The sequence below is a fragment of the Sardina pilchardus genome, chromosome 4, assembly GCF_963854185.1.
Source record: "Sardina pilchardus chromosome 4, fSarPil1.1, whole genome shotgun sequence".
Taxonomy (NCBI): domain Eukaryota; kingdom Metazoa; phylum Chordata; class Actinopteri; order Clupeiformes; family Clupeidae; genus Sardina; species Sardina pilchardus.
In genome coordinates this window covers 38,452,703-38,468,274 of record NC_084997.1, presented here as the reverse complement: position 1 = coordinate 38,468,274, position 15,572 = coordinate 38,452,703, and the positions used below count along the sequence as shown (strand labels likewise).

At 41.1% G+C, this 15,572-nt stretch overlaps 1 protein-coding gene across 2 annotated transcripts in view; it reads left to right on the top strand.

Annotated features, from left to right (window-relative positions):
* The first annotated feature begins 2,630 nt into the window (after nucleotides 1–2,630).
* Nucleotides 2,631–15,572, top strand: part of LOC134079206 (cingulin-like) — an 83,846-nt gene continuing 70,904 nt past the window's right edge. Inside the window, exons 1-3 of one of the 2 annotated variants that reach the window (XR_009938891.1) lie at nucleotides 2,631–2,692; nucleotides 13,565–13,672; nucleotides 14,008–14,103. Coding sequence is in view for 1 of the 2 variants with exons in the window: in XM_062535404.1 (XP_062391388.1) it covers nucleotides 2,668–2,692; nucleotides 13,565–13,672; nucleotides 14,008–14,103 (229 nt within the window). In the remaining variant the exon portion in view is untranslated. The remainder of the gene's footprint in view (nucleotides 2,693–13,564; nucleotides 13,673–14,007; nucleotides 14,104–15,572) is intronic. The other variant, XM_062535404.1, reaches the window with a different exon arrangement.

The following is a 15,572-nucleotide window of genomic DNA, read 5'->3' as shown; positions in this document are numbered from 1 at the left end:
AGTGCCTCTTGATATTGTCTGCCTTGCAGACAGAGACAGTCTGCATGCATATCAGGCATGTTGGCTTAGCATTTTGATGCTGCGGTAAAATAAAACAAAACTGATCCGTCCAGTCAGGTTTAAACTGACGATTTTCGCTGTCGACTTTCCGTTTTTTTGCACTTGTCATGCTCGCTATACATAGGTTATAAATACGATTTTATTTCACTCACTGACTAGCAGAGATAGCCTACCACCCACTATAGTGGAGAGATCGCTTGTCACGCATGGCCAAAGATAGCGCATGTCTGTTTACTTATGTTCAGACGTCACTTGGCGGGCCAAACATTTGCCCCTCGCTGGCCGGATCTGGCCCGCGGGCCGCCATTTGGGGACCACTGCTGTAGGCCCTAGGTGACATGTTGTTTAATCAGGTGCATGTCACTTTTAGTTTTAGGTTAAGAACGTGATTGAATATGATGCACGGCATGAGATTTTAGGAGTTCCACGGTTTTTCTGGCCGTGTTGGTCGTGTCAATTGTATGAGTATGAACTGTGCTGTTTGTTACAATAAACATTCGAACATTAACTGGAAGACAAGACTTTTTTATAAGAACACGCGTCAGCTATAGGACTCCTATTAGATAAGTTTTAAAGGGATATTCCGCCATTTGTGGAATTACGCTCATTTTCCACCTTCCCTCGAGCAAAACAATCGATATTTACCTTGTTCCCGTTCATCCAGCCATTCTGTGAGTCTGGCGATACAACTTTTAGCTTCAGCCTAGCATAGATCATTGAATCGGATTAGACCATTAGCTTCTCGCCTGCTAGCTTCATGTTTAAAAGTGACTAATATTTCTGGTAATTTTCCCATTTAAAACGTGTGTCCTCTCAAGTTAGAAAGTGCAATAAGACCAACTGATAATGAACCCTGCCGTTTTTCTAGGCTGATTTGACATGGAACTACATTCTCATCTGGCGTAATAATCAAGGCAACTTGCAGCTACTGGCACTACTACTGCTTGATGTCTATGGGGACTATTTTCAGATGCTGCGTACGATATCACTGCGCCTATGGTATGTTTGCAAGTTGCCTTGATTATTACGCCAGATGAGAGTGTAGTTCCATGTCAAATCAGCCTAGAAAAACGCCAGGTTTCATTTTCAGTTGGTCTTATTGCACTTTCTAACTTGAGAGGAGACACGTTTTAAATGGGAAAATTATCAGAAATCTTAGTCACTTTTAAACATGAAGCTAGCAGGCGAGAAGCTAATGGTCTAATCCGATTCAGTGATCTATGCTAGGCTGAAGCTAAAAGTTGTATCGCCAGACTCACAGAATGGCTGGATGAACGGGAACAAGGTAAATATCGATTGTTTTGCTCGAGGGGAGGTGGAAAATGAGCGTATTTCCAAAAATGGCGGAATATCCCTTTAAGATACCAACGTAACGTTGCAAAGATTATGCAGACTGTTACGATGGACTGACACACGCTCACACACACATTAGCCTGTCGAAATCATATGCCGGACGGGTCTCTCTACATGGGTTTAGTTATTGGGCTATAATTAATGAGACCACACTTTTGTTACAATTGAAGACGCTAGCTCCGCTTTGCAGGCTACTTTGTAATGACTTTCTGTTTCCAGCGTTTCTTATTTTTTTCATCAATGTTGTTAAAAGAAAGAAAGATGCTTTAGGGCGCCCTCCAACCAATTGGCGCCCTAGGCGGTCGCCTTGGTGGCCTGTAGGAAGAACTGGCCCTGTGTGTGTGTGTGTGTGTTGTGAATCTTTTTCTATATCAATGCCAAGAGATTTGACTCTACTGTTAATATGGGTACATGAGCATTTCCCAATGTAGTGTTGTGTGTGTGTGGGGTGTGTGTGTGTGTCGGTGTACTGTACTGTATGTGTGTGTGTGTTCAGATGTGTTCATGTCTGTTGCTCATCTCTCTACTCTGGTATTACAGGACACACACACACACACACACACACACACATAATCTAAACACATCCTTCAGTTCCTTGTTATACCCTGGGCCAGAAACACACACACGTTAAATGGTTACACATTCTCTGTCTCAAACAAACTCTCTCACACACACACACACACACACACACAGTTTACTTCTTAATTTGGATTGACAGATAGACATTCATCATAGCACAATCCAAATGTAGTTTAAATGAGTCTTACACAGAATTAAAAGGTCTGCCCACTGAGTGTTCTAAGGATAAAGGTGACACCTACATCTCCAAATGAAGAGGCTCCCAATTATGCTAGATATTGAGCAGAATTTTGCCACAGACGCGCATTTTATGAACATGGCCCAAACTACCAAAGATGAACACTACACACACACACACACACACACACACACACACACACACACACACAGGTCCAAAGTAGAAATAGAGATCATGAATCTATTTCAGTGATGTCTGTTGTTGATGTCTGTTGTAAATCAATGCTCAGAGATTTGACTCTATACTGTATACTATGTGTGTGTGTGTGTGTGTGTGTGTGTGTGTGTGTGTGTGTGTGTGTGTGTGTGTGTGTGTGTGTGTGTGATGTTGATAACTGATAACTGTGTGTGTGTTCCAGATGTGTTCATGTCTGTTGCTCATGTCTCTACTCTGGTCTTACAGCACAGCAGAAGATCAGTGCTGAAGAGAGGAAGAAAATGGAGGAATCTGTCCAGTCTCTGGGTGAGTGGAAGAGATGATTGGTGGAGATCTGATGACTGATGAGTGAACAGGAGAGATGATTGGTGGAGATCTGATGACTGATGAGTGAGCAGTAGAGATGATTGGTGGAGATCTGATGACTGATGAGTGAGCAGTAGAGATGATTGGTGGAGATCTGATGACTGATGAGTGAGCAGTATAGGTGATTGGTGGAGATCTGATGACTGATGAGTGAGCAGGAGAGATGATTGGTGGAGATCTGATGACTGATGAGTGAGCAGGAGAGATGATTGGTGGAGATCTGCTATGTGGTGACTGGGTCAGGTTGTCTGTGTGAGCAAAAGAGCAACAAAAGAATCAGATACTCATCTAACAAAACTCACTGTGTGTGTGTGTGTGTGTGTGTGTGTGTGTGTGTGTGTGTTTGTGTGTGTGTGGGGGGGTCTTCACTTTCAAAATGCCCCTAAAAAAAACAGCAAATGGCACTTCTGCTGCACTCTGAGCAGATCTAAGCTAATCTACACAGTCTTGACCCCCTGGGCAAAAGAGAGTCAGATACTCAGATAACAAAACTCACTGTGTGTGTGTGTGGGTCCTGTAGGGTTTCAAATGCCCCCTACCTTGAAGAAAAGCAAATGTCCCTTCTGCTGCACTCTGAGCAGGCCGTATGTAAAGCAGCCATAGGAAGTTTGGTGTTCTGCTAGGAATCCACCTATAGGTGACATCTGCTTTCCCTGCTGTACGTTCATTTGTGTTCAGAATACGGGTGTTATGGGTGCAGACACACACATCTGCTTTATGCTCATTTGTGACTATTCAAAGCGAAATCAGTCGTTTTGCGCACAACGTTATTTTGAGAAAATCAACAATAACAAAACTTCCGGGTTAAAATGTTGAATTTCACGTTTTTGCATAATTCGACTGTATACAGTCTAAAGTTTCATATCGTGACCGCATTTCACGGAAAAACATACGTTTTGACTGTTAAACCCGGCTAAGATTCAACACATTTGCTGTCATTCCCGTTGTGCACGCGCTGCTTAAAAAGGTGATTTCTCCTCTTCTGGCATATCGTGACAGGAGAACCATGTCAACTTTAGATGCGGTTATCTTAGCGATAGTTTGTGTAATACCCTCGATATACATATCGTTGGAAAGCTTAGTTTATGGCCGTTCACATGAGCACAATAACTTAATTTAATAAATTTTACCGAAACGACTGGTTCCGCTTTACAGGGTCACATTTGTGTTCAGAATACGGGTGTTATGGGTGCAGACCAGTGTTGTGCATGAACGAGTTCAAAAGAACGTGTTCATTGAACACGTTCATTTTTCTGTGAACGTTGAACTGAACGCAACACATTTGTAAATAATGAATTTGAACGTGAATTCGTTCAGATTATGTGAAATTAACGACGAACGTCACTGTTGAGGTCTAATTAAACGTTACGGAATTAGTTTTGTCCTGAGGAGTCGAGTGACACTGTCTGGTCGCATTTTAGAAACAGCATGTCGTTGTCACACTCACTGCCCACGGCGGGCGCCAATCCAAAACTACAGCCAAAGTTCTCTTCTACAGCTTTGCACTACGTTACCCATGATCACGTAACCCATGATGCATTAGCCTACACACAACAGCATAGCAACGTCCGCCGTAGCAACAGCAGAAATGGCAAGTGGAAGTGCGGAGAGAGATGTCGACGGCGGCTCTTATGATTATTTACGGACATATTTTTCATTTTCTAGCAAAGACGCAGACGGTAGAAACGTAACATTTCTGTGCACGTTGTGTCCACCTGCACTAAAAAAACAAGTTCGAACGTCAACAAGTTAATTTTCGAATTTGAAAAGACACATCGAGCTAAAGCATCCATCCAGTCTGAAAGCATATATGCAGGTCCTCGAGGGTCAAAAGGGAAAGGGTAAGACCCCTAGCCAAAATCAAATTCAACAACTCAAATAACACTGCCGACAGCCTTCAGAGGAATGATGTCACAGCAGCAGGTAGACAAACTAATAATGGACTACATTGTTGGAGATTTACAGCCTCTGAGTAAGGTTGAAAAACCCTCCTTCATAAAACTAGTGACTGGTTTGCAACCAGGCAGACATGTGCCTTCAAGAAGGCAGGTGCAGGGACTGCTAAATAAAGAATACATTGAGGTTATCAATAACCTAAAAGCTGAACTTGCGGAGCTTGACTTTGTATGCACAACAGCTGACTGCTGGTCAGCAGTCAACAAGGGATTCATGGGCATTACAATTCATTGGCTTGACAAAAATGATGTATCACTGAGGAGATCAGCAGCCCTTGCATGCCGTCGTGTCAGAGGATCACACACATATGATGTACTGGCAAAAGTGCTGGCAGATGTCTACAAGGAATTTAAAATTCAAGTGACTGACAATGCTTCAAATTTTGTAAAAGCATTGAACTGTTTTGGAGAGAGTGTTGCTATTAATGCAGCGACTGATGAAACAACTGAAGCCAACGACTCAGAATCCACCCCTGCTGGTGAGAGCTCGGATGAGGATGATGATGATGATGGGCTGGAGCCTGAACCTCTCTCAGCATTAGAGGATCCTTGCCTTCCCCCTCACAAAAGGTGCATGGCCCACACCTTAAATCTAGTTGCCCAAGATACAAAGAAGGTAACTGAGAGACAATACAAAACATTAGCAAGGCCTGTGTTTTCAAAGGCATCTGCTCTGTGGAACAGAGTGAAACGGAGTTCAAAAGCCTCCGATTTTGTTGAGGAAAAGCTTAAGATTGGCTTTGTCACTCCAAACGATACACGTTGGAACTCTATGTTCCTCTCAATGCAACGTCTGGCTCGCATAGCCACCTTGACTCCCCAGGCCAGCAGTCTGTCAGTGCCAGTGGATCCTACTCCTGAATACGACAGACTCCTTCTGCACACCGTCTGTGATGAGTTTGGCCTTTGTCGTTTCACTCCAGAAGAAATCGACTTCATCCACAAGTTTGTGAGTGTGATGGGTCCCTTAGCGAATGCACTTAACATCCTTCAGGGGGAAAAAAACACATTCCTTGGGTACCTGGGCCCTGTAACTCGAAGCACACGTTAGCTGCTCTTAGACTTTAAGCATATCTTAAGCCTATCGTAAAAAGATACGCATGTAACTCAAATGATTCGCAAGTCTACGTGTAACGTAACTTAAGACAAAAGTTACGACTGCTTCATACCACACGTAACGCTGTCGTAAGTGTCTGAACAACCTAGGATAACCAAGGCTACTGTCGCTTGCATTCATGCTTGCCCTCTTGCATTGTCTCCGCCTCCGTTATTTTAGCAATTGAGCATTCGTTTCCTGCCATTTATAGTCGCGTCTTGTGTGCTCCTCACCCAGCTGTTTACGGTTTCTGTTTTCAAGTCCCAAATCTTCTTTCTAGAATGTATCTTTGTGTTCGTCAGCTTGAGAACAATTTTTTTTTTTTTAATTCCCTCTACCGAAGTGACAGTTATTTCATTAGGCAGCTGTAAGAGCTTTCATTCCTCAGCTGTAAGAGCAGCTTGGACGAACAGCATTTTCAAGTTGTCAGGGGGGAAACGGACGCTGATTCCCTCGTTACTACAACATCTATAGTGGTTGCTCTTTCGAGTTACAGTTTAAGTTGCGTGCATCTCACGTGTGACTTGCGACAAGTTTCAGTTAAACCCGGATCGTTATGATTTACGAGTTCGTAAGCCATGCGTAACGTAAAGTTAAGTTTGATTTTTCGAGTTACAGGGCCCTGGTTCCTACCATTGTGCAACTGAAAAACGATTTGATTAGTCTGTTGGATGAGAGTTTGAAGCCTACATCTACTGAAGGTCTGACTGCATGCCGTCCCCTCATTCAGAATATGTTGCAGTCAATCTCTAAAAGACTGGATGGCATGCTTGATCAAAAAGAGCACATACTGGCAGCTATACTACTCCCAGTGTTCAAGCTGGACTGGGAGGAAGATGAGATTAAGCGAATGCAGTACCGCTTGATGTTGAAGCAAGAGTTGCAATCTGTGGCTAATGAGTCTGATCAAGCCCAGACCTCTAATGACCTTGAGAGGAAAAGCAGTGCTCCATCCTTTTTCAAGTTCACTCGAAGCCCATCAACCATCAATAAGTCTGAGGTGGACATCTACCTGGACGCCCCGACCTCTGATGAGTTTACTGAGTACATGCTCCTACCCAAACTGAAAAAGCTCTTCATCAAATATAACACAGCAATCCCATCAAGTGCTCCAGTGGAGAGGCTCTTCAGCACTGGAGGCCAGATATTTAGGCCTAGGAGAAACAGATTGGGAGATGGCAACTTCGAAAAGCAATTGCTGTTGAATGCCAACAAGAAACAGTTTGGACTGAAACTGTAGGCTTAGCCTGTGGACTGCTTATCACTTACTGCAACATTGGGATTCCTTATGTGTGTGTGTTTTTTTTTTAATAGTGCAGTGAGACCACAGATCTTCAAAAAGGGTGCATTATGAAAAAAAATAAGACCATAAAGATATTTTCTGTTCAAATGCATGTAACACACTGATTTCTTAGGCTGTCTATTGCAACACTTGGTCTTGCTACCCAACTGTTAATTATATGTTACAACATTAATGGAACATGTCAAAATAAGAATACTTTTTTTCATATTTCTTTACCCAAGAGTGTTAACCCTCCCACTACAAAGGGACTCCTAGTTTACAGGGGTGCATTAGTTGATAAACAGTGAAAAAGAGGTTCTGTTCAAATGCAGTATGAGACTAGCCTTTTGTCTATATTTCAGCACTTTAATTGTTATTTATTTTAAGTATTTGTTTTTATTATTATTATTTTGAGCACTTTTTAAGAAATGTTAGTGCCTCAAACTTTTTGACAAAGATGCCCTTCTGTCACACTAAAATTATTTATGATGTGTGTGGTTTTTTTTATAGTGCAGTGAGACCACAGAGCTTCAAAAAGGGTGCATGATGAAAAAATAAGACCATAAAGATATTTTCTGTTCAAATGCATGTAAGACACTGATTTGTTAAGCTGTCTATTGCAATACTTGTTCTTGCTACCCAACTGTTAATTCCATGTTACAACATTAATGGAACATATCAAAATAAGAATACTTTTTTTTTTCTCATATTTCTTTACCCAAGAGTGTTCACCCTCCCACTACAGAGGGACTCCTAGTTTACAGTGAAGCATTGATAAACAGTAAAACAAGAGGTTCTGTTCAAATGCAGTATGAGACTAGCCTTTTGTCTGTATTTCAGCACTTTAATTTTTATTTATTTTAATTTAATCTAATTAATTGTTTTATTTTGAGCACTTTTTAAGAAACGTTAGTGTCTCAAACTTTTTGACAAAGATGCCCTTCTGTCACACTAAAATTATTTATTGATTTTTTGTTTATATGATACTTTTCATTTATGGTCCTTTTCTAGAGGAACAGTACTGGGGCAACAGACAAATACACCAAAAACAAAAATATTTTTCTTGTCCTTTGTCCATAATATATATGCAAAACCTCCATTTTGTGTAATTTTAAGATCTACGGTGAACAGTTTTAGGTTATGGTAGGGATAGTGATAGAAGTCTAGTTTGAAAAACAAGTTCAGATTTTCATTTTAATTTCTAAATGAACTGAACTTTGAACTATTCAAAATTAAAAATGGTGAACTATGAACGCGAACAGTTCACTTTGAACATGTGTGAACTGAACTTTGAACTAGTTACTAAAAGGTGTGAACTTGCACAACACTGGTGCAGACACACACATCTGCTTTATGTTCATTTGTGTTCAGAATACGGGTGTTATGGGTGCACACACATCTGCTTTATGCTCATTTGTGTTCAGAATACGGGTGTTATGGGTGCACACACACACACACATCTGCTTTATGTTCATTTGTGTTCAGAATACGGGTGTTATAGGTGCAGACATCTGCTTTATGCTCATTTGTACATTGGCATCTGTATTCAGAGCTGCAAACTGTTCTTGATGTATAACGACCCACTCTCTCTCCAGTGTGCCTCTCAAGATTAAGGGCAAATTATTTTAATTGAAAATGGCCGTATTCCTCACTCTGACTTCAGTCAAGTGAGTGAGTGACTTACTGTAACAGCCCTGTTAGTGAACCCTGTATGCATGCAGTGCACTATGGGTGCTGATCTCAGTTCATTATATGAAGTGATATGAAGGGCATGCTTCATCCAGACCTCTTCTACCAGCCCAGGCTGCTGACCTCAGTTCATCATGAGTGCAATAAAGTTAGACCTCAGCCCTAAGGAGCAGCTATCAAGCATCAGATGTCGTTGTCATCATTAGCAGGTTGTGTGAGAGACACTCTACTGAGAGCTTTCACTACTAGGTTGTGTGAGAGACACGATGCTGAGGGCTTTCACTAGCAGATCATGTGAGAGATACGATGCTGAGGGCTTTCACTACCAGGTTGTGTGAGAGATACGATGCTGAGGGCTTTCACTAGCAGGTTGTGTGAGAGATACGATTCTGAGGGCTTTCATTAGCAGGTTGTGTGAGAGATACAATGCTGAGGGCTTTCATTAGCAGGTTGTGTGAGAGATACGTTGCTGTGAGTAAAATATGTTCTTTAAAGCCAGCAATAAGAAAACAAACAAGACGCGCTCCATGGTATACCACAGAGACTAAAAGCCTTAAGCAAAAAACACGCAAACTAGAGCAAAAGTGGCGCACCACGAAAATGGAAGTCTTTCGCCAGCATGGAGAGATTTCCACAATTTCCTCATAAAAATCTGCAACTAGTCTGCTAGACCCTATTCCCACTCACCTTCTTAAGACTGCTCTCCCCCTCCTTGATAACGCCTTGCTTCAGATTTTAAATAATTCAATGCTATTAGGACATGTTCCACAGCAGTTTAAGATGTCTGTTATCGGCCCCAGCCGTGGCGCGACTGGCTGGGGCACCTGCACCGCACGCCGGCGACCCGGGTTCGATTCCCGCCCCGTGGTCCTTTCCGGATCCCACCCCTACTCTCTCTCCTGCTTGTTTCCTGTCATACTCTCTACTGTCCTGTCCAATTAAAGGCATAAAAAGCCCAAAAAATAATCTCTAAAAAAAAAAAAAGATGTCTGTTATCAAGCCATCACTCAAAAAGCCTAGCCTCGATCCTAACATCCTAGCTAAGGCCTATTTCTAATCTCCCTTTTATGTCAAAAAATAGTTTCCAAACAAATTGGCGCCTACTTACAAATTAAAAAAAATCAAGAACTGTACCAATCTGGCTTTAGAGCCCACCACAGTACCGAATCAGCCTTAGTTGAAGTGTTTAATGATCTCCTCATTGCTGCTGATAACGGATATGCATCAATACTAGTCCTCCTTGACCTCAGTGCTGCTTTTGACACCATAGATCATGACATACTACTTCACAGGCTGGAACATTCCATAGGTATCAAAGACTCTGCACTTGCTTGGTTTAGATCTTACCTTACTAACCGCCAACAATTTGTACAGGTCCATAATGAACCATCCACCCAGACTATGGTAAAATATGGAGTGCCTCAAGGCTCAGTACTAGGGCCCCTATTATTTTCTCTTTATATGCTTCCCCTAGGTTCTGTAATTAGAAAACATGACATTAATTTCCATTCTTATGCAGATGATACACAATTATATATTTCCATAAAGCCCGATGACCCAACCCCGTTAGCCAAACTCAACACATGTCTGAGAGACATAAAAATTTGGATGACTAATAACTTCCTGCTATTGAACTCAGATAAAACAGAAGTTATGGTTTTAAGACCAAAAAAGATTAGGGACATCCTATCTACATCACAAGTTACATATAGTGATCTCTCACTTACCTCATCCACAAGTGTTAAAAATCTAGGAGTTATAATTGACCAAGAACTTCTACTCAGTAGTCACATAAAGCAGATCACAAAAACTTCATTTTTCCATTTAAGGAACATCTCAAAGATAAGGAAGTCCTTATCCTTACCAGACGCTGAAAAATTAATTCACGCTTTTGTCACTTCTAGGCTAGACTATTGTAATGCACTATACGCCGGCTGCAATAATACCTGTCTAAAAAGCTTACAGCTTATACAAAACGCAGCTGCTGGCACACTCACTAGGACCAAAAAATATGAACATATTTCCCCCATCCTAGCATCTCTACATTGGCTACCTGTTAAAAGTCGCATTGACTTCAAAATTCTACTTCTAACATACAAAGACATAAATGGCAGGGCACCTGAATATATTAAAGATCTTCTAATCCCATATAATCCACCTAGACCCCTACGATCACAAAATACTGGACTTCTTGTAACTCCAAGAATTTCAAAAACTACAGTAGGAGGCAGAGCTTTTTGTTACCGCGCACCTCTCCTCTGGAATAATCTTCCTCCCTCAATCCGTTTAGCAGACACCCTCCCTATTTTTAAGTCTAGACTTAAAACATATCTCTTTAGTGCTTCCTATAGTTAGGTATGGTGCAGTGTGGAACTGCAACCACTTCAGGGTTTCATTGGAACGGACCACCTCTGCTGTGGACTTGTGTGACTGGTGCTCCAGTCATGCCTGCCATGGTGGCTACTGACCACACCTGTGCTGGTGCTGACTACCCTCCACCATGCCTTAGTTATGCTGCTATAGCATAGCACTGTCATGGACTTCTCATGTGTCATGCCGTACAACTCTCTCCCCTCTCCCTCTGTCTCTCTCAACTCTCCCTCCTCCCTCTGTCCTGTCATTCAACTCCCTCTCCCCTCTGCCTTTTCCCTCTATAGTATAATAATTTATATCCCCATTTATATACTTATTAATACCAACCATTATGACTTATAGTAATACTAACACACTTTATTTCTCTTCCCTTTCCCCTATACCTCACTTGTGAGGTGAACCCTTACCAGTCATCAGCCATCTTTGTGCCTGGCCCTCATCACACCTGAAGTCCCATCCCCCTGAGTGCCATTGCCATCATCATCCCTATGATTGCCCTACCATCGCCTGCTGTGGTTCCCTGCCAGGATCCCTGGCCCACACATCCTAGCGACCCATTACCCTCCAAAATTACTAATGGATTACTGATGGACTATTTATTCCCTATACTGGACTGCTTGAACCTTCTGAGACTACAAATGACTTTACTACTTAACTGACCCTAGGCAGATGGGTTGGGCCCTTGAGTCGTGGATCTGTCTGAGGTTTCTTCCTATATGTATCTCCAATTCTAGGGAGTTTTTCCTTGCCCCTGTTGCTCATGGGCTCTCTTTGAAGGTTTGACGCTCTGTGAAGCGCCTTGAGACATGTGTAATGTTTTGGCGCTCTATAAATAAAATTGAATTGAATTGAATTGAATCCCCAATGTCACATCCAGCATGGATGCCCAGAGGGAAAACAACACACGTGTGGCGCGTCAACACTATCTCCTCTTACTTGAAACAGCAGTGAGTTAAGCACAAAGACATCAGACAAACTTCAACCAGGTTTCGCTTCCAGTGGGGAAATATTTTAAGGCTCATTTGTGTATGACAGTCCATAATTTAAGGCATGAAACACAGTAGGAATGGTTTCAAAATGAAAACCTGATTTAAAAAAGGCCCACAAAACATAATTCGAAATAAGGAAAAATAATCAGAAAAGTGAAATGCATTAATTGTTATTAAAGGAACCGTATGTAGGATTTTGACCAAAACGAGTACTGCAATTACTTTCAAAATACTGTAGAGCGGTGAATCGCCTCCCCCTCCCCTCTGAGTCACGGTTGCCAGCTAGCTGCAGCAGGAACGTAGGCTGCTAGCTTTCAATGGCAAGTGCTGTTTTCCTCAGCATAAAAACAGAGAAATGAACTCTGATAATGCATTGCTAACGTTAGCAATGACTACTAGCTGCTTTTATTTTCCAAACAATTCCTTAGCCTACCTTTTCAATTCAATCCTCCATATGGCCGACATACTTTGCACAAACTTGCATAATTTGTTCAACTGTCATGAATAGGCTATTTAAAATGTCCATTTACAGTAGCCTACAAGTAAGTTAGCCAAACTGATGAATCTTTACCTGTTCAGGAGCAAATTAACAACACTGACGTCTGTCTTCAAGTTCTTCTCCGTTTTCAGCCGTCTCAATCTCCTAAATCCTTGTTTTATTTAGATGTATTTTGGTCTTCGGTAAGGTCTTTTAGGTTCCATAACGTTAGACATTTTTTATCCAACACGTTTGTAGCTGCAGCTGTCTATGGTGGTAACTAGCATAGCTGGCAACCCGGATGGCGAAATACTACTGACTTCGTGATTCGTAGATAAGTGTAGGGCGGTGCATCAAACCAAAACACAACATAACAACATCAACATCAGTTGAGGGCTGCAACTTCACTTTTAAATGAAAATATCTTGGCCGGACTACTGTTGTCAGTATTTGAAATTAGCATGATTTCTAAATGTCTAGTGACATATCAGGGCCATTTTATGATTAATTGAAATACATTTCCTACAAATGGTTCCTTTAATTTTGAAAAGATTAAAAAATCGAATCAAAGCAAAAATGAAATCTTGTATTAAGATCAAAAAAGCTATTTCGTCAATTTGGTAAAATCCAACGTCTCTCCGCAAAAATAAATAAATACATACAGTAGCTCCTGCTCTTGCAGCTCATGTGTATGTACAGTAAATGAGAGTGTGCATGTGTGAGGCAATGGATCAAGGTGATACAATTTGTACACAACTCTCAATGCCTGTTTCCCATGAAGATCCATTCACACACCTGTTTCTCAATTGCTTCCATTCATTTACCGCTCAGTGTTACTCCCAGGCACTTTTGAAGTACACTACTTTTGAAGATGTTCACACACACACACAGTGATGTGATACAAATACATTAGTTAATGCACTATTTGCTTTATTGTATGTCCTACACAGTTGCAAACAATAAAGAAGAACAAATCAGACAACTAAAGGACACAATCCAAGAGCTGCAGAGCAGAATGGAAGAGCTGGAGCAGAGGAATGCAAGAGATCATCAAGCTGGTGAGTAAAGCAGAGCACTGTATGTGTATGGGCCCCATCTTGTGCCTGGAGAATCACACCGCCAGGACACAATGCTAGTTTGAGACCGACATGATTATTGTTCCTGTGAGGCTCAAAATGGCAAATAAACGTGTGCCCACATGGCTTATTGGTTTGGTGCAGCTTTGGTGCAGGCTCTGTCGGTGCTCAGGCCCTAATTACAATGGCAACTAGATGCACCGCATAGCGGTACATATATTTTGTACCACTTTTGCGGTACATCTAGTTATTTTTGTTATCATTTGTGTACATTAGTTACAGTAATATACTATTTTCTATTTCTCATTTATACATAGGTGCAAACAAACAAGAGGAAAATAGCAAGCAACTCAGGATGCTGGCTAAGCAATTGCAAGAGCTGGAGCAGAAGACTGACAGAGATCATCAAGCTGGTGAGTAGGAGCAGATCTTAAGCCTGGAGAATCACACTGCTAGGAGGGACACAATGCTAGCTTGAGACCAACATGATTATTGTTTTCCTTTGAGGCATGTTCTTCTCAAAATGGCAAATGTGCCAACATGGGCACCCAGGAGTGTTGGTGAAAAAAGATGTGGTTTGGTGCAGGCTGTAGGCTACCTGTGCTTGGGCCATAATTATGAATAGTCTATTTACAGCTCTACATTTTCTGATGTAGCTACAGTATGTAACTACAGATCTAGTTATGTGGTAAATGTCAGGTGATTGTCTAATTTTGGTCCAACATCACCATGATCATTGAGATAGTTGAGTGAAAAGTTAGCCAGTCTCCTTGTATAACATCTGTGTGTGACCTCACAAATGCACTTCTAAGAGAAGGGTCAAACAATCCCATAAACACACTGGAAAGTCTTCCCAGAAGAGTCGATGCTGTTATAGCTGCAAAGAGTGGACCGACGATCTGTAGCTACATAGATAGATCAGAAAATGTAGAACTGTAAATAAACTATTCATATTTACTTTTCGCCAAACCACAGCTTTCTCTCGCCTATACTCCTATGCGAGCCCATGTTGGAACAGGAATGGTCCACCCCTAAACTTCCCACTAAGTTGGGAGCATGGAATTGTCTAAAATCTCTTAGTTAACCCTTTGGGCGCCGGATTTTATTTTGAAAAATACTAGATTTTGATATCTAAATTTCAGAAGGCTCTGGCTGGAAAGTGATTTGAGATGGAGACAAAGTGTAAATGAGACAAATATTAAGAATGACCTAAAGTTTATGTTGAGAGTAAATTTTCTCATCTAATTTGCATATTATGACGTCATATGGCGGCGGCCATATTGGATTTTGTATTTTTCAGGAAATACCTGATATTTTGAAAGAGAGCTGAACTTATTTCATCAAATTCAACCTCTCCATCTGTTTGTTATGTTGTCCACATATAAAATGAACAGGAAAAAGTAAATTGTAAGCCAACAGTGGTAAACTAGAACTATTACTATACCACAACACTCAAACACAAAAACGGAAAAAGAACTCTTTTTTTTTTTTTTCTCCACCACCACCCTACTCTATTGGAGGACATTTTTATTTTCTTTTTTCTTCTCTTCTTCATTATTATTATCATTATAATCATTATAATGATAATAATAATAACAGTAACCATTTTTTAGATGCAGAGGCCTAATCAGTGCCCATCTATCCACATAAACATTTATAGTACAAAGTGTACAACATCTAATTGCAAAGCAAAGCACAGAGACAATAAGAGCAATATTGAGATGCCCTCAGAACTATTGCCAAACTGCAAAACTCATGTAAACAGTAAAACAGTTTTTTTGTTTGTTTTTGTTTTATACTTTTTTTTATCTTTTTTTTTTATATGTAATTGTGACTATTGTGCCGTAGCACACACACATGAACAGCAAGCTGGTATTTTATG